Source organism: Macrobrachium rosenbergii, chromosome 36 (genome assembly GCF_040412425.1).
Source record: "Macrobrachium rosenbergii isolate ZJJX-2024 chromosome 36, ASM4041242v1, whole genome shotgun sequence".
Classification (NCBI taxonomy): domain Eukaryota; kingdom Metazoa; phylum Arthropoda; class Malacostraca; order Decapoda; family Palaemonidae; genus Macrobrachium; species Macrobrachium rosenbergii.
In genome coordinates, this window is record NC_089776.1 from 6,415,418 (window position 1) to 6,435,096 (window position 19,679).

General features: G+C 37.9%; 2 protein-coding genes across 2 annotated transcripts in view; one reads left to right on the forward strand and one right to left on the reverse strand.

The window, feature by feature from the left end:
• LOC136856578 (RING finger protein 17-like) overlaps window positions 1–19,679 on the reverse strand; it is a 122,303-nt gene that overhangs the window by 54,999 nt on the left and 47,625 nt on the right. The window lies entirely within an intron of this gene.
• The window catches only part of LOC136856537 (mucin-2-like), a 33,759-nt gene continuing 21,132 nt past the window's right edge, over window positions 7,053–19,679 (forward strand). The window contains exons 1-2 of the mRNA XM_067134379.1: window positions 7,053–7,101; window positions 14,176–19,335. Of these exons, the coding sequence (XP_066990480.1) occupies window positions 7,053–7,101; window positions 14,176–19,335 (5,209 nt within the window). The remainder of the gene's footprint in view (window positions 7,102–14,175; window positions 19,336–19,679) is intronic.

Here is a 19,679-nt window from a genome sequence, read left to right on the forward strand (position 1 = left end):
ACATCTTCCTAAAAGGTCTGGTCCTACTTACAATTCATGGCAGGAACTAACACATATCTACACAGTCAACAAGTGTTACATAAAACTTAACATAAAGTTTACCGCACCATAGAAAACCAACAAAGCAATGAATAATCACGAAATCCAATTACTGTTTGGAAAAGAAAGGCAACGAGTGCGTTCTAATGTGCAATTAGAAAGTGAATTACTGTGCAATTCTTCAGTTGAACATGGATAGCAGTGGCGTCCCTATGGGGATGCCAGGGGGGGACCGCCCCCATAGGTTGAAACTCCCTTCGTAGCTAAAATTTAACCCTTACAGTTTTTTATACATTTGATACATTTGCATATTGTAAGAGTTAAAATTAATTGCAAACTGAGCTCTATAATTTCAAATACAGGTTTACTAATCACTAATACTGTTATTTTCCTTCATTCATATGGATATATACATTTGAGAATAGTATATTTTACTAATTACAGAATTGGTAAACTAGTTTTGTGTAATTTTCTTGGGCCACCCCAAAAAATGTCTTGGCCCCACCTGGGCCCTCCCTACCCCACTGATGGGTAGTATTCAACCTCCCTTCACCACAAAACACGAATCACGTTCTACGGTGAAGTTGGTGACAAACATTGCAAGACCAACACGCGATCAGATGCATGCATTAACGAATATTATCATTATTATTATTTTATTATTATTATTATATTATTATTCAGAAGATGAAACCTATTCATATAGAACAACCCAACCACAGGGGCCATTGACTTGGAATTAGAGCTTCCAAAGAATAGTATGGTGTTCATTAGAAAGATGTAACTGTATTATTATTATTATTATTATTCAGAAGATGAACCATATTCATAAGGAACAAGCCCACCAAAGGGGCCACTGACTCGAAATTCAAACTTCCAAAGAAAATGGTGTTCATTAGAAAGAAGTAACTGTATTATTATTATTATTATTATTATTATTATTATTATTATTATTATTAAGAAGAAGAAGAAGATGAAACCTATTCATATGGAACAAGCCCACCAAAGGGGCCAGTGACTTGAAATTCGAGCTTCCAAAGAAGGATATTATTATTATTATTATTCAGAAGATGAACCCTATTCATATAGAACAAGCCCACAAAAGGGGGTCACTGACTTGAAATTCAAGCTTCCAAAGAATATTAAGGTGTTCATCAGAAAGCAGTAACAGAAGGTAAAGTGAAATACAAAAAGAAGTATGGGAGGAAATTATCATCCACTATTTAGAGGTGAAAATAATCTAGAGGAATCAGCTTCAAATCACCATTTCCGGAGTGACAAAATTACAGGTCACAGACATCCGACAAAACAAAAAGGTACCAAATGATTACAAAACACAGGTATTACGATACAAAAATGTATTCGACAGCACCTGGGCTTCTCCGGTTGGGGACCTGTAATGATCACTCCGTGTGAGTTGGTTAGCCAACCAAACATATTAAATAGGTGTTGGATCACAATCAACTATAGTTGTGGTTTTAGTGTAAATTTCATAACGGGTAACAAGTGGAAAAAACGTACAGACAAGAAAGTTTTAACAAGAAAATACAGATGAACCTTATTCATATGGTATAAACTCACCAAAGGGGCCATTGACTTGAAATTCGAGCTTCCAAAGAATTATTCAGAAGATGAACCCTATTCATATGGTACAAACCCACCAAAGGAGCCAATGGCTTGAAATTCTGAAGCTTCTAAAGAATATTATGGGCAAGTCAATTAATAATAATAATAATAATAATAATAATAATAATAATAATAATAATAAAAATAAATTATCCAGTCTTGTCAAAAATATACGAAATCTCAAGACGACAGTAAGAACTTATCCAAACCTTGTCAAAGCAAACATATCTATTTTCCAAGGAAGAAACACATACTAATAAAAATACTCCCTGATGCTGCAAAGATAAAGATCAAAGCATCCCCACATCCAAAGATAAAGACCTAAGCATCCAGAAATCCAAAGATAAAGATCTAAGCATCCAGACATCCAAAGATAAAGACCTAAGCATCCAGACATCCAAAGATAAAGATCTAAGCGTCCCGGCATCCATCAATTCAATTAACGGAACGAGAAAATGATGTCCGCAAAACACATATGCAAACCCTTAAATTAGTGTTGCGTGTACCATTAAGTAAGAATGTTCATCAGTTTAGGGTGCACGCGGCCATTTGACGGTTACCCCAATGGCGGGGCCACGAGATTTAACATGCGGTACATTTGTCACGTCGATTTAGTGACTGAGAGGATATATATATATATATATATATATATATATATATATATATATATATATATATATATATATATATATATATATTTCATCTATCATAATTATGAACCACTGACAAAATACACTACATTATCTTAACACGCAAGTCTTAGGGATGATTGACTACCCTTGTATTTTAATCATTTATTTACACTTTTTATCTATTAGTTTTATTAATTTGTTGATTTATCTTTTATTCTAACAACTGTTTTTCTTTCTGCATTTATTATTACCTTCTGTAACTTTTTTTCAAATGGACACCATAATATTCTTTGGAAGCTTGAATTTCAAGTCAATGGCCCATTTGGTGGGCTTGTTTCACATGAATAGGGTTCTTCATCTTATGAATAATAATAATAATAATAATAATAATAATAATAATAATAATAATAATAATAATAATAATAAATGAAAATAGTATTAATTATGGTAATACCTTCTGCTACTTCTTTGGAATGAACACGGTCTATCTCTTGGCTGAGAGAGAGAGAGAGAGAGAGAGAGAGAGAGAGAGAGAGAGAGAGAGAGAGAGAGAGAGAGAGAGAGAGAGAGAGAGAGAGAGAGATAAATCCTTCACTTAAATCACACCCCAAACCACACCCAGATGTTCAGTGACCGTGTAATATCGGCAACTGTCATTCAGATACTGAGCGGCCAAGAACAAAAGCCTCATCGTTAGGGAGCCAATTATATTACCCAAGATCACAGTTGTTTTTTAATTAGATGAAGAAATGTGGCCGTGGACACAACATAAATCGAACCGCTAATCATATTCCACCCAATTATCTATTGTTGTTGTTGTTGAAACTATTATTATTATTATTATTATTATTCAGAAGATGAATCCTATTCATATGAAACAAGCCCACCATAGGGACGACTGACTTAAATCCAATCTTCCAAAAATACGTTATTATTATTAAAAACATTCTGAAGAAGCAAATTGGTAATGTCGAAATACCTTAATCATCAAACATATCAAATTGCAGCCCTCTGTATTTTAATAATTTACATTTTTATTTACTTGTTTATCAATTTGTTAATTTATCTGTTTTTCTATAACTGAATTCCTTTCTGTTTTTAAAGTTTCACCTTCTGGCTTCTTTCTAATGAACACCGATATTCTTTGGAAGTTTATTGAATTTCAAGGTCAATGTCCCTTGTAACGGCTGTACAATAATAATAATAAGAAACTAACAATAATTTTAATAATAATAATAATAATAATAATAATAATAATAATAAGATTTTAAGTTTATGGAATTAGAGATGTAAGTCCCAAATGAAGACTAATTTTAAATAAATAAATTATCCAACACATGGAAAATCAAAACATTATCTTGGGTGAGAGAGAGAGAGAGAGAGAGAGAGAGAGAGAGAGAGAGAGAGAGAGAGAGAGAGAGAGAGAGAGATTTAAGTTCTAATGTAGAACTGGAGTTTCTCGCTAGGTACCACCTAGGCTTAGTTGGAAAAGGCAATAAGGAATTATAAGAAGAAATGTCCATTGTTCAGATCAATAAGTTACATCAATAAGAACTCATGCCAGAGAGAGAGAGAGAGAGAGAGAGAGAGAGAGAGAGAGAGAGAGAGAGAGAGAGAGAGAGAGAGAGATTCAATGACACAGACCTACATAAACAATCATACTTTGGAAGACGAATCCTTAACCACAGGTAGCAAAATACTTCAGCATCGTCAGCCTAAATGCTTTCAGCTTACCTAGCTATCTAGGCCAAACCACATCGTCAGTATATGAACAGAATACAGAATTTAGGACAAAGGCCATGCGCTGGGACTTTTAAGGTCATTCAGCGCTGAAAGGACAACTGAGAGTAAGGTGTAACAGGAGGAGAACCTCTCAGTTGCACAGAATCAACTGTTAGGGGAAGGTGGATGGAAGAAAGAGAATATGAAAGGAGGTACAGTAAAAGGAATGGAAAGGGGATGTAGCAGGTAGGGGCCTCAGAAAGTAATGTCTACAGTGCACCGCATTTGGTGCACTGACGGCAGTACACCCCCCAACCCGCCAGAAGGCTGCAAATGCTAAAAAATTATATTTCAAAGTCACGTCTGGGAACCCAATCTTGAAAATAAATGACAAAAGTGGACTTGAAATGGTACCTTTCACAAAATACAAAGACAAAAGACACTTCAGAAACTATTATGATTCTTTAGCCTCGACCTCAAAAAGGGTATTTTTTTCCTTAACCCAACCCCCACCCCAAACGCTCCCCCCAAAATTATAAAAATAAAAACAAAATAACGCCCAGAGAAAGTGTTCAGAATGACAAGTCATCTACCACCTGGCGTCAGCGCTCGGACAAGGCCGTGGTGGAAGAAAAAGAAGCCGACTACATATTTACACTTAATGAAGAAGTTTTAACTTCACGTTCGTCCAGTTTGTGATAATGAAGCTCTTGTGTATTTATGTATATATATATGAGCTGAAGTCACTGGGAAAGTTCAAATTGAAACGGCAGAGTGCCAAGTACTTTGGTGTATTTTAACACGTCTTCAGATCAACCTTTGTACCCCGACGATGTGTCAAAATACACGAAAGTAATTAGTATTCTGCCGTTTCAATTTGAACTTTCCCAGTGGCTTCAGATCATAAAAAAAATCACGAGCTTACTGTTGTGATTTCTTAGTATATGTATGTATGTATGTATGTATGTATGTATGTATGTATGTATGTATGTATTTATGTACATACATACATACGCGCACACAAACACATCACAGGCAATCAAACTGGGCAACGTATATCCAGAACCATCAAACCCCAAAAGAAATATATCATTATACAGCAGTGTTTCTGAAACACACAACCTTTCTCGCGTTGAGTCACAGGTTTAAGGAACTGCTACTGTACAAATGTTACGTAACCGCTGCTGCTCGTTACGTCCATGACGTCACACGGAGCGTAACCTTTTTTTTTTTACGACAGCCATATATATACCGTATAACGGTGGTAGCGTTCTTGTTCAGATCATCTACTTGAGATATAGTCGTGATGAGGGGATTCCTCGAAGCTCACAATCTTCAAGATAGGAACAAGGAGTGAAAGTAATTTTGATTATAATTTATATATATATATATATATATATATATATATATATATATATATATATATATATATATATATATATATAAAAATCTAGTAGAAAAAATTTAAAACTCAATTCTTGAGACCTTTTTATGATACCAATCTTACAAGACTCGAGAAACATTGTTTTTCACGGCTGTTTTTATAAAAAATAAAGAAAAAAATGATTTTTATAATTGATTCTCAGAATCATGTACTACATAAAAAACTGCTTTTTATAATTGGTTCTCAGAATCATGTACTACTAACACCAGTAAAAATGCGCCGAAGTTTCTTCGGCGCAATAGAGTTTTCTGTATAGCGCATAATCCAGGCCACCGAAAATAGATCTATCTTCCGGTGGTCTCGGTATAATGCTGTATGAGCCGCGGCCCATGAAATTTTAACCACGGCCAGCTGGTGGCCTATCCTTTATCGTTGCCAGAAGCACGATCATGGCTAACTTTAACCTTAAATAAAATAAAAACTACTGAGTCTACAGGGCTGCAATTTAGTATGTTTGATGACTGGAGGGTGGGTGATCAAACCCTCTAGCCTCAGTAGTTTATAAGATCTGAGGGCGGACAGAAAAAGTTCGGACAGAAAAAAAGTGCGGACGGACAGACAAAGCCGGCACAATAGTTTTCCTTTACAGAAAACTAAAAACTTATTTTATAATGGGTGCTCTAATTCACGCGCTACTGAAAAAAAAATATAAAAAAACTATTTTTTTCAAAATGGCTTCTCCGAATCACGTGATCAAAAAAAAAAAAATTACGTAACAGGAACCAAGTGAAAGCGTTATTCAACATTAAAATGGAGGGGTGCAAACGCTGCAATTTGACGCCCCCTCTCCCCCTCCACCCCCCAAAAAATGCAAACTTTCCGCTTGTTGCAAATCTAGATCATTCGCTGCAATTTGAAAATTCTTGACTTCCGGAGTGAATATTGTTATAGCTACTGTAAGCTCACAGACGAAGGATCTATGTATAACGTTCTATCAGGTCAACAGCTAGAACGTAACCCAAAATAGATGTATGGAAGTGATAGCCCGGACAGATTATCTACAATTTTATTAAGGGATGAAAAATGAATAATGAATAAAAAGAATAATTGAACAGGATAGTTTAGAATGGAGGGTAATATTTCAAAATGGTTTGTTACATGTTACCTGAAATGATTAGCCTCTGTTGGGTGGATTTTGAAGTTCTGCTTTGTCTAGTTAACAATTAAAATAAGAAAGAAAATTATATACATACATATATATATATATATATATATATATATATATATATATATATATATATATATATATATATATATATATATATATATATATATACATACATACATACACACACACAGTATTTTGAACATAAACATATTTCACACATTACGAAAGACAACGGCAATCTAAATCTTGACCATCATCGGTTACCTGGTGTTTCCTCATCTGCCCATACATTCCCCGAGAGTAGGTTAACAAGAAGAAGAAGAAGAAGAAGAAGAAGAAGAAGAAGAAGAAGAAGAAGAAGAAAGAAAAAGAAGGGGGAATAGAAGTGAACGCATGTAAATAATTAGCGGTTTCTCGGCAACATCTTTTCCCCCATTCAACACGCAATAAGGGTAGGAAAAGACTATCTTTTGTGTCCAATATGGGAATGAGTGTCTTTCACACAGGCATGAGTGAGGTGATGGAAGAAGGTGAGAGAGAGAGAGAGAGAGAGAGAGAGAGAGAGAGAGAGAGAGAGAGAGAGAGAGAGAGAGACTTTGTCAGCTTGCTAGAATGAATGCAACCATAGTATGAGGGAGAGAGTGCCTGCTTATCAGAATGACTAATCAGAGAGAGAGAGAGAGAGAGAGAGAGAGAGAGAGAGAGAGAGAGAGAGAGAGAGAGAGAGAGAGAGACTTTGTCAGTTTATTATAATTCATGTCAATCTTGCATTTTCATTGGAACAAAATCACGACTGAAAAGTTTATCTGACAAGGTTAATAACTAAGTTTCCTATAAACTCGAGCTGAGGACTACCATGGAGAGAGAGAGAGAGAGAGAGAGAGAGAGAGAGAGAGAGAGAGAGAGAGAGAGAGAGAGAGAGAGAGAGAGAATGCAAAAAGGACGAATACAGGAACACAACAAAAACACAACTTTCGGATATCGCTCCAATAAGCCCCCACCCAACACCTGCCTGATTGTTGGTGGCTGATCACAGACCAGAACTCCTGAAGAGTCTGAGAATCTCTGGACTGGAAAACAGCGCCACGAACTTCAAGCTAATCCCCGTGCAATTGCATACACACACACACACGTCTACGGTACTTCCGCCATGACTGTACGGTTTCACTTTCTTCCCGTTGCTTAGGAATTTCCCTTTCTTCCTCCTCCTCCACCACCGGCGGAAAATGAGGATTTGATGAAACACCGTCGACGCAAGAAACGGTCCTCTGAGTATTTTGACTATAGCTGTTACGAAATCTACCTTTATACATCACAGCCGAAAAGAACATGGAATTCAGGCCAAGGGCCAAGCGCTGGGACCTATGGTGATGAGGTCAGTCAGCGCTGAAAGGGAGATTGAGAGTAAAGGTGGTTTGAAAGGTGTAACAGGAGGAAAACCTAAAGAAACTTAGAAAAGAAAGGTTTGAAAGGTGTACCTGGAGGAAAACCTCTTGAAATTGAGAATAGAAAGGTCTGAAAGGTGTAACAGGAGGAAAACCTCTGGAAATTAGAACAGAAAGGTTTGAAAGGTGTAATAGGAGGAAAACCTCTGGAAAATGATAACAGAACAGCTTGAAAGGTGTAAAACAGGGGGAAAACCTCTGGAAACTGAGAATAGAAAGGTTTGAAAGGTGTAACAGGAGGAAAACCTAGGGATATTAAGAACAGAAAGGTTTGAAAGGTGTAACAGGAGGAAAAACCTCTTTGCAGTTGCACTATGAATCAATTGTTAGGAGAGGGTTGAGGACAGTAAGATGGAAGAAAGAGAATATGAACTCAGGTACAGTAAAAGGAATGAAAGGGGTTACAAATACGGGCAGAAGGAAAGCTGCAAAGAACCTAAAATAATGCTTACAGTGCATCGCATGAGGTGCACTGACGGCACTATTCCCTTACGGAGAAATCACAGTCAAGAATGTCACCATAAAATGAAAAAGACTGGATTTTTCCTTTTAAAATTCGCCACAGATGTTCCTTCAGGGAGGATGAAACGCAAAAAACGTTAATTAAGATGAAAGGAAACACGTAGCGCGTCCGCGTGTGCGCGCGCGCGCGGGCGGACGCGCAAGCTCTGCATAATTTAAAAGCAAATGAACGTTCACTTTCGATTCCGCGGTAACTAGGACCAGAAGACTGAAGACCAGAAGACTGAAGGTGCTGCAAAACATGTTGAAGGCCTCAGGCTGAATACACAAGACTGTCCCTCTTATATAATAACATCATCAACCATTCTTCTTCTTCTTCTCAGCTGAGTCCCGTTTGGATGAGCGGCTTCCATCTACCTCTGTGGTACATCTTGGCTTTTTCTGTTTTTTAACTTATTAATTAATTTATTCTTTCTTTTCTATACCTGATCTCTTCTTTCTCTTTTTTCTTTTACCTCCTCTTACTTCTTTCTAATGAACACCATAATATTCTTTGGAAGGTTGAATTTCAAGTTAGTGGCCCTGTGGTGCGTTCCATATGAATAGGGTTCATCTTCTGTATAATAATAATAATAATAATAATAATAATAATAATAATAATAATAATAATAATAATAATAATAATAATAATAATAATACCTTCAGTCACTTCTTTCGAATGAACACCATAACATTCTTTAGAATTTTGAATTTCAAGTCAGTGGCCCCTTTGGTGGGCTTGTTCCGTATGATTAAGGTTCATCTTCCGAATAATAATAATAATAATAATAATAATATTGTTATATCCAGGGACAAAGTCTTATTCTGGACATCTGTACTAAACCTAATATACTATGAAGTATCATTGCATTTTTTCCAGAAAAAATTTCCACTGCTTTCTCTAAGACCAGCTGTTCTTTCCTTTCACAGAAAATGACACCAAGATAGCGCAGAGATCTGGAGAGAAAGAGAGAGAGGGAGAGAGAGAGAGAGAAAGGAGGAATGCAACGTCGCCATCAAACAAATGCAGTGTCATTATCGTATTCTTTATGTCAGCCCTGCAACACAGTGAATGGATCACTGTATATCTCAGTTATTGTGAAATTTCCTCATGTATGGACAACACAGAAGCATCACCTTGTACCAGTGATTGTGAAGATTTCCTCAATATGGACAACATAGAAGAGTCGCCTTGGCTTCAACTTTGCTGTCCCTGAGTGATTCGTGAAGTGTAATTTTTATTTATTTTGTGATCTACACAGAAAAGAATTTTATTTTTCTGTGATTCAACAGAGAAAAGAATTTTCACTTTTTGCTGTGATTCCACCCTGAAAAGAATGTTCATTTTTATTCTTCTGTGACAACACAGAAAGGAATTCTTATTATTTTGTGATTCAAGACAGAAAAGAATTTTCATTTTTATTTTTTTTTGGTGACTCAACAAAGAAAAGAATTATTTTTGTGATTCAAAACAGAAAAGGAGTTTTATCAAATCTTGTTGGTGATTCCATACAAGAACAATCGACACTTGGTCAATCAACATATAGTGACATTACAGAATTGGCAACAGTTTCAGTGCTATAAAATAAGATTAACTTCACGTGAATGAAAAACAAATGCTACTTCAAAGCATGAAGGAGATACAGAAAGTTGAAATATATATACCAAACAGACTGATAATCATAGTTTAATATGGAATTCAAGTAGAAAATGAAAATCAATTCCGAACAAATGAATGAAAAAGTGTAAAAACGAATCACGCTGCTGAATTAAGTAAAAGTGGAAAGTACAAGTACATATGATATTGTATAAATAAGAGAAATAACTGTTAAGATCGTACGTTAAACATTTATGCTTTGAAGAAATTCTGCACTTCGCGAACTGTGAGGCTGAAAATATGCCACAATCATCACATTACGTTCTGTTTCAAACGCTAAACGGACTGTTTATTTATTGTGTTAACAGTCACCAGACTGCTTATCTATTGTGTTGAGAGTCACCAGGCTCTTATCTATTGTGTTAACAGTGACCTGACTGCTTATCTATTGTGTTAACAGTCACCACACTGCTTATCTATTGTGTAAAGTCACCACACTGCTTATCTATTGTGTTAGCAGTCACCAGACTGCTTATCTATTGTGTTAACAGTCACCAGACTGCTTATCTAATGTGACAAGTCACCAGACTGCTTATCTATTGTGTTAACAGTCACCAGACTGCTTATCTTTTGATTATCTACTGTGTTAACAGTCACCAGACAGCTTATCTACTGTGCTAACAGTCACCAGACTGCTTATCTATTGTGTTAACAGTCACCAGACTGCTTATCTATTGTGACAACAGTCACTGGTGATTAGTGAAAAACATTGGCAAGATTATCACTAAAGAATCCGTGCCTAAGATTCTAAATCTGAAAAATAGGACTTTTCGTCAATCCTTGGGAAGGAACTTAGAAGATCAGAATCCTGACGAGATTTACAAGGGGGTCGAACGCCATGGATTTTTCTACAAGAAATCCAGAGAGGAGGATTACCCGCGCGATTACTCTGTGGCTCATTTGTAAGTAAACATTTATCCTTTTCAGTTTTGTTACACTTGAAAGTGTGTGTGTGTGTGTGTGTATTATAATAATAATAATAATAATAATAATAATAAATAATAATAATAATAATAATAACTTCTTTCGTCGAAAGGCTTCAATCAATGCTCTGTCAAACTTCCTCGTCTTCACGTACAATGACAATCATTGTGCATAATCCAATGCCTTCGTGTAGAATCCACTTGTCATGTCAGTAACCTTTAAATCAAGAAGAACACTGGACGCTCGGAATGAGTGGGCCATCTGGCGCTTGTAACTTTTACTTTCTGCCCTGTGGCAATAAACCCACCTCTTCTCGGTTGGGTTCTGTCGTTCCAGAGTGAAGTGACTGCAAGTGTCTTACCTTTCTTTCCGTATCGTCCACATCATATTCAAGGTTCGTAGAGATACTACTCAGTGGCAGCGAGTAAGGTTTCAAGAGCGTTTTTTATTTATTTATTTTTTTTTTTTGCCTTATGGTTGTGTGTAATGATTCACGAACGCTTTTTTCTACTTTAGTTATTATTATGCTTTATATATATATATATATATATATATATATATATATATATATATATATATATATATATATATATACATATACACACATATATATCTATTATATAAACATACATACATATATATATAAATAAATATATGTAATTTTAATGGATATCTGGTGTAACGAGGGAGGATGGTAGGATTAGAAATGAGTACATAGAAGGATCTAATCTAACCTCAACAATGGAACAGAATGTAGAATTTGGACCAAAGGCCAAGCACTGGGACCTATGAGGTCATTCAGCACTGAAAGGGAAATTTACTGAAAGGCAACAGGAGGAAAACCTCATTGCAATGGGAAACAATCGTTTAAAAAAGTTGGAATAAAGAGAATATGAACACAGTAAAATAAATGAGAGAGGTTGCAGCTCAGAAAATATCCCAGCTGGTCCGCTGGCATAGTGGTTACTGACCCAGAATGCCACTCAGATGTCGTGGGAGGTTCGTGTCTCCCCCAGGACGATGGAAAATCACTGGCTCTGTATCATGATCAGTCACTGCTGCAGTGTGGGGTCTGTTGATGCTGTGGGAGGTTGAAACCAATATTCTTTGGATGTCTGAGTTTCAAGTCAATGGCCCCTTTGGTGGGCTTGTTCCATGTGAATAGGTTTCATCTACTGAAATAATAATAATAATAATAATAATAATAATAATAATAATAATAATAATAATAATAACTTATCTGTAAAACGATTAACTAAGGGAATCTGGAAGTCATTTCAACCTAGGTCCAACCCTACACAAAACAAAAAAGACTTCAAACCAGATTCTCCCACAAACAATGACAAAATTCCTTAAATTTCTCCTCCGTTAAGCCAACAGGTCGCTTTTGGACAAAGTAACAATCTCCCTAACAAGAATTTCGCGCCTCCCAAATAATTCTTGCACCATCAACTTACACTTGATGCAATTTCTTAAGTCACATTCCCTCGCGAACCTTATCCAAGCGAGCAGTGCGCGGCGAGAAAGATTACGATTTGCAATGTCTGATTCGCCTATTCAATAATAACGCATGCCGCAATATTCTCCCGTGCAAATGGCTACAATTTCCACCTCTGCAACGGCCATTGCAAGACTTCAGGATACAGAAACATCACACGCGAAGATGATAACAGTTGAAAACTACCTTTTCTCTTGACAAATTCCTTTTTAGAAACTACTCAAGACATATATTATTTTTTTAATATGAACTGATACTTTGTTGAATAAAAAAAGTAAAAAATGCGCCGAAGTTTCTTCGGCGCCATCGAGTTTTCTGTACAGCCGCTACAGCGTATAATCAAGGCCACCGAAAATAGATCTATCTGTAGGTGGTCTCGTTATAATGCTGTCTGTATGAGCAGCGGCCCATGAAACTTATGGCCAACTTTAACTTTAGGTAAAATAAAAACTACTGAGGCTAAAAGGCTGCAATTTGGTATGTTTGATGGTTGGAGGGTGGGTGATCAACATATCAATTTGCAGCCCTCTAGCCTTAGTAGTTTTTAAGGTTTGTGGGCGGACAGAAAAAAGTGCGGACGGACAGACAAAGCCGGCACAACAGTTATCTTTTCAGAAACTAAAACTACGCAATTTTCAATCAATCGTAAGTAATAAACAATTCACTTAGATGTCTTCAGCCTTCATGAACTGAACAAATCACTGAGACGCTTTCAGCCTTCATGAACTGAACGATTCACTGAGACGCCTACAGCCTTCATGAACTGAAAGATTCACTGAGACGTCTTAAGCCTTCATGGGCTGAAAGAGTCACTGAGATGCCTTCAGCCTTTATGGACTGAACGATTCCCTCAAGAAAGACTATACACCTCGTTAGATTTCTCAGAGTGTGATGAAACATTACTGTGAGTTCAACTAACAGCGTTGCATCAGCTTAAATATTAAGTGGTCCAGGGAACATAAGATATCTGACTAGAAATCCTGCATTAAATAACATCCTTTACTCTTCTCTTCAATTATGTCAACATCATTCTACTTCTGTCGTAAGAAGAAGACTTGATCTGTCAGGTAACATCTCGCACTGCTTATCTCCTACTTAAAAAATAATTTTTTCCAAGCAAGTCTGTAACATTTTGAAATTCCCAGCCTGCCCTGATAGTATTCTCTTTGCATTTTAATACATTTCAATTCATTCATTTTTCTTTTTTAATAAGTGAGATCTTATCTTTCTGTATTTCCCTTTACCTCCTCTTACTTCCTACTGAACATATTTTTTTGGAAGCTTGTACTTCAAGTCGATGGGCCCTTTGGTGGGCTGGTTCCATATGAATAGGGTTCATCTTCTGAATAATAATAATATAATAATAATAATAGCCTGTATAAGCACTTAGGCAACTATTTCACTATACTTCTTCACTTTAATATATGTGTGTGTGTGTGTGTGTGTGTCTTGAAAAGAAATGCATGCTTAAGGAAAGCTATTCGGGAAAATAAAAATAATAAACCTAAAGAAGAACTTTAGATAATCGTTACAGTTCAAAATCACGACTGCAGTCATCACATACTTCTTTTCTTTACAGGCGTCGCAGTGGTCGACCTCTCCTTTGGGCAGCACCTGGGCCGCATTCCTTCGGCACTAGTGGGCGTGGCAAATCCGGGTGAACGGGGCCTCATCCCAGCTCAACCGTTCTGGCCCACTACAAACTCCAACAATCCTCCGTCTACATTGGAGGTGGCTGTGCCTGAAAACACCACCCCAACGGTTACGGAACACGCCAGTGCTCACCTAGAGAAGGTCACAAGTCCCAACGTCCGCGTCCAGGATCACGGTTACAGGCAGCCTCCGCCTGGGACCAGCAAGCCACTAACTCCTGTTGTCTTAAATGCCTTGGAGGAGCTTAAAAATAACCCTGACATCAACACTAACAATGTAGTTGTGTTAGTAGACAAGGAAGAAGAAGAACGAATAACTCCTAAAACACTCCTCCTATCGTCCAGTCCGTCAACGATAGCATCGCAGTCACTGTTTAGTAATGAAGAGTCTTCCTACACTAACACTAACCCTATACAAACCGAACTTCCCGGTTCCCGCAGGGCCTTTCTTCAGGCACTGCAACAATTAGCATTGCTCACAGGAAACAAAAATGACCCTAACAGGCACCCATTAGAAACTAATATCTCTTTTCAGGTCAGGAAAGCAATGCAATCGAATTCAGGACTACGAAGCCAAAACATTATTGAAACACTGAATTCGTTTCCTCAAATAAATCCTCAGGCATTCCACAGTGTGACACAATCAAGACAAAAAGATTTTGCTGTTCCACAAAATTCCATAATTCAAAAGCCCAATAGTCTTACTATACAAGAAGACAAAGTCTTTCCTACTCTGGACCCTTCATCTCATACAAAATCCCAACCAGACACCCAGAACATTCCATTTTCTGAGGTTAATGCACCTGAAAATCCATTTGAACCATCAAATTCAATACAAAACACTAATACTTCACCAGAGGCGTCAAAATCAGATCTATCCCAGGAACATTTAGGTTCTGGCCCTCCTCTTTCAGATACCACACCAGGTAACATACCTGGTAACCCCGATGAAATTGCAAAAATTCTGTCGATGTTTCAAAATACACACAACCATGCCTCACAAGACTCAGGCTCAGGATCACAAAATGGCCCTGAAGCATTCATTTCAAAAATTCTGTCAGAGGGTATATCTTTCCACCAAGTTAAATCAACGGCACAAACTGAAAGCCTCGACGGTGCAACTCCACCACATTCATCTCCTGAAGGAGCCTCAACATTCCTAAACTCCCCTGTAGAGGGAAACAATCTTTTCCACTTGTCTCAAGGTGGACATCCAGAGCAACCTGAGCTAAATGAAAGACCAGTTCAACAACCACCACCAATAACACTTCATAACCAACACAGAGACATATTTACATCAACACCACCAACACAAGAAACAACTGCAATATCCTCTACACCAAATGTGCTGGGAGATACTTTCCCTTTTATAGAAAGGCCCATACCAGCCACAGAAGCATCTGTTTTCACAACAGAATCACCTGCTTTACAACAGCCCTTCATAACCACATCTAAACCCCAAAAAGTAAATGAAGCAGAAGAACAAATTACTGCACAATTTCCGAATAAGCCAGAAGAACCTACACATATAATACAAACATTCCAAGGAAATGAACACCTAAGGGATCCACTGCCCTCATTTGACAGAAACACTGAACAAGCACCTCCAAGTTTCAATCCAAATCCAACACATCATCCTCTCCACACTGTAGACTTCTCCCCATTCAAGAGCCACTCATCTACTACTGAAAAACAAGTTACACCTTTAACTCCAAAACCAGTTGCAGTGCCTTTCCATCACAACAGACCAGCAGACATAATTCATCCCACATCAACAGCTGAGCTCAGGCCATTTAGACCAACACTGCCAGGTAACATAAACATTAGGCCTCCTATAACACCAACACCTCCACCAACCTTCAATCACAATAGCGATCCTTTCCAAGTAGTCTTTGAATCACTGAATAAAAATGTTGGTAAAACACTAAAAGATATCAACGAGGCAAAAGATTACGCTGACGAATATTATGATTACTATTACTATGAAGATTCTGAATCTGACACTCCTCCGCCATCCAATGAGCCCAAACCTGTAAGGGGTCACACTATTACAACACTGGTTCCCAAACGCCCTACATCAAATGAATTGATAAGCACACAGACCCTTCATCAAAAAGAAACTCAACCAAAGGCACACGTCCCTGTGAGAAGACCTCAATCTAATGGTCCAATAACACCGCCCCCTTCGCTGATCCCACCAAGACCCGGACACCACCGTAAAACTCCAAGTGCACTGCCATCAATAAGCAAAGACACTTCTGGAAAATCTCTATCTAGCACGCCCAACAGATTCCATGATGAAGTGGAATTTAGTCATTTAACTAGTTCATTCACAGGCTTCAATCACTCCCTCATTCCGAAAGATATTTTGCACACTGCCAATGAACACCTGCCGGCAAGACCACTCGTAGACACAAGACTAACAGCTTCGTTTACAAAACAAAACCCTCCACATTCACCTGTAATCACAATACCTCAACAAATACCTAATCCTTTTACGACGTTCTCAACGAGTCCAAAAACATTTTCTTTTATCCATACACCACCTACTTTACCCAAGTCCACTTTAATTGCTATTTCCAAACCGGCACCACCTGCATTTGAATTCACGCCACCTCCACCTACTGACAATGATTTGCCTTTCGAAGGGCTATCATCCAGTACAGAAATACCACCTCCTTTTAGAATTACTCCACCATCTCCTCCTCCTCATCCTCCACTTGTTAGATTTCCTTTCTCAGTGCCCTCTTTGACTACAGGGAGGGCAATTTTACATCCAAATCCACAACCAACTCATCCTAATTTTGTGCCAGTCAACCCAACCCCAATTCCCCATTTTTCATTTGCTTCTCCTCATCCATTTTCACACATACCCTCCAGAACCCATCCAGCTATGACAATCTTGCATGATGGCAAACAAAAATCCTCCCATACGCCTACTGCACTCTCTTCTCGCCCGGCCATTCAGCTTCACCAAAGAGAACCTAGTGCCCATACCCCACCAACTCAATTCATTCAACCTCAGTTCCATGCTCTGCAACCCCTACTGCATCAAATACAATCACCTTTCCAGCCTATTCACCAACAATCCCAGTTAATCCCACACTTAGTAGGACACAACCAATTCCTCAACAATGGTCGATTTCACCCGCAATTCGTACAAGCTCCAGTTAACTTAAACAATATTCACCCTCAAATACAAGCAGCAGCAACAACACATGGGCATATTCCTCCTCATTTCAACGTTGTCCATCCTCCCCTCCAATTCCAAACACACTTTCTCCCTCAATTTAGACCTGGAACGCCAGTCATACCAATTAGGAACCACCCTCACCAACTAATACAGCAAAGTCACATCCCAAACATTCCCACATCACACACAGGTTCTGACACCCGCCAGATCTCACAAGACACCTCCTCATCAACACTGAGCACAATAGCATTGCAAACTGATGCCTCAATAGTTTCTACACCAGATTCTCAGTCTGTGAATGACAACACCGACCCTGTTGTCGGAGAGGGATATGATACTGACGAAGATATGCCCGATGTTCAGAGCATTAAAAAACATCGAACGGTCTTGTTGTCGCCATTCCAGATTCAAAAGTTACATAACAATACCGGACACCAACCAAGGAAGACCATTCGCCAACCGGTTTATTTTTCACAGCCGACTTCTCTTGATGAACCTTTCCAAAGCAGATATGGAAGAGATGTTCTGTATTTCAGCACAAACAATTCAAGCACAGCACAATTTTTGCCCATGAACATAAATCATAGCTTAATTGTTCACGAAGGAAAGAACTCGACTATGAACAGAGCTCTGGATCAAAACCTGACCAACCTTGAAAGCTTAGATACAGACCGGGCTAACGTAGAAAATATCACAGAACACCGTAACGACTCTTTAGTTCCCAAATCTACGTTGTCTGAGAGTAATCAACAGATTCTCAGTGAAACGAATATATCACAAGAAGTTTCAACAAACTATTCCACTTCAAATATGGAGGGTACAGCCAAGACCAATGGTATAAGACGCCATGATAACTCCAGCCATGCATCTGAGGTATCAAGAGATGTGAAAGCTGATACTTTTCATATATCAAAGGGCTCGTCAAATAATAATGTCAGTGAAACAATATACAATAATGTCAGTAACACAAAAAACACTAATAGTGACACAGCAAACAATGTCAGTGACACAAAACTAGATAATGTTAGTGACACAACATACAATGTCAGTGAAACAACACAAGGTAATGTTAGTGACAGAACAAACAATATCATGGACACAACACAAAATAATGTTAGTGACACAACAAACAATAATGCCAGTGACACAAAACTAGATAATGTTAGTGAAACAACATATAATGTCAGTGAAACAACACAAGGTAATGTCAGTGACAGAACAAACAATAATATCAGTGACACAACACAAAGTAATGTTAGTGACACAACAAATGATAAAGTTATTGACACATTCAAGACAGAGCTGTCAGGTACAAACTTCACTTCTGATCAAGCTGTCATGGGAAGTAACTTATCAAAAACAAACATAAATAAAACAATCGTCAATAATGATGCAAATTCTCTATCACAAAATAGTAAACTACCCCGGAGTGATACTGATGCCCCACAAAACATACACAAAGAACAAATTTCCCTTCACCCATCAGTAAACACATCCATTTCACTACCAAATACAGTGGAACATACAAATGGAAGTTTTCGTAAAAACGAATGGCCTCAAGTTAAAAATATAACTCCACATAACACAACTGTCAATCATACAAGTGCACTTGAAGTTAAGGATCAAATACCTCTTGGCAAACCAATACTGAAATCAGTCAGTGTTCCTAAACTAAAGCCTCTTAAACCCCAAAATGCATCAACACTCAACTCTAACAGGCTACCTTTACCAGGGTACACTCTTTTGGAAGCTGCAGGCCCAGAAGAGGAAAACTCAACCTTTACCACCACTGGTGCCTCAGGTCTGCCTCAGTCCATCCCTTTGCCTGAGCAGAGAAGCCAATCATCGTCAACAAACATTAGCCCAAAAGATTTGATGCTTCCTGAAGTTAGAAGTTGGAGGAGAAACCCACTAGTGTAAGTTCCTGATCCTGGTATCCTTTAACATGAAAGAAGAAAGGAAACTAGGAATACTTGTATGGTGTCCCTTATTTGAGGGGGATAGTGCCTTGTAGGATAACACTGTCATATGCAATGTAGATTGTGTGTATACCAAAATACCCTGTCAGATGCCTGCAGGTGGCAACCACTAATATATACATATTAATAATTAACTCGCCTACTGCTAGCATTAAGCTGCTAATCCCGGCAAATTGAACCACCAGACTTACGGAACATTATCACATGATCGACTGAGATAATTTAGTTTTTACTTTCTCCGCAAAATCTGATTGGGTAG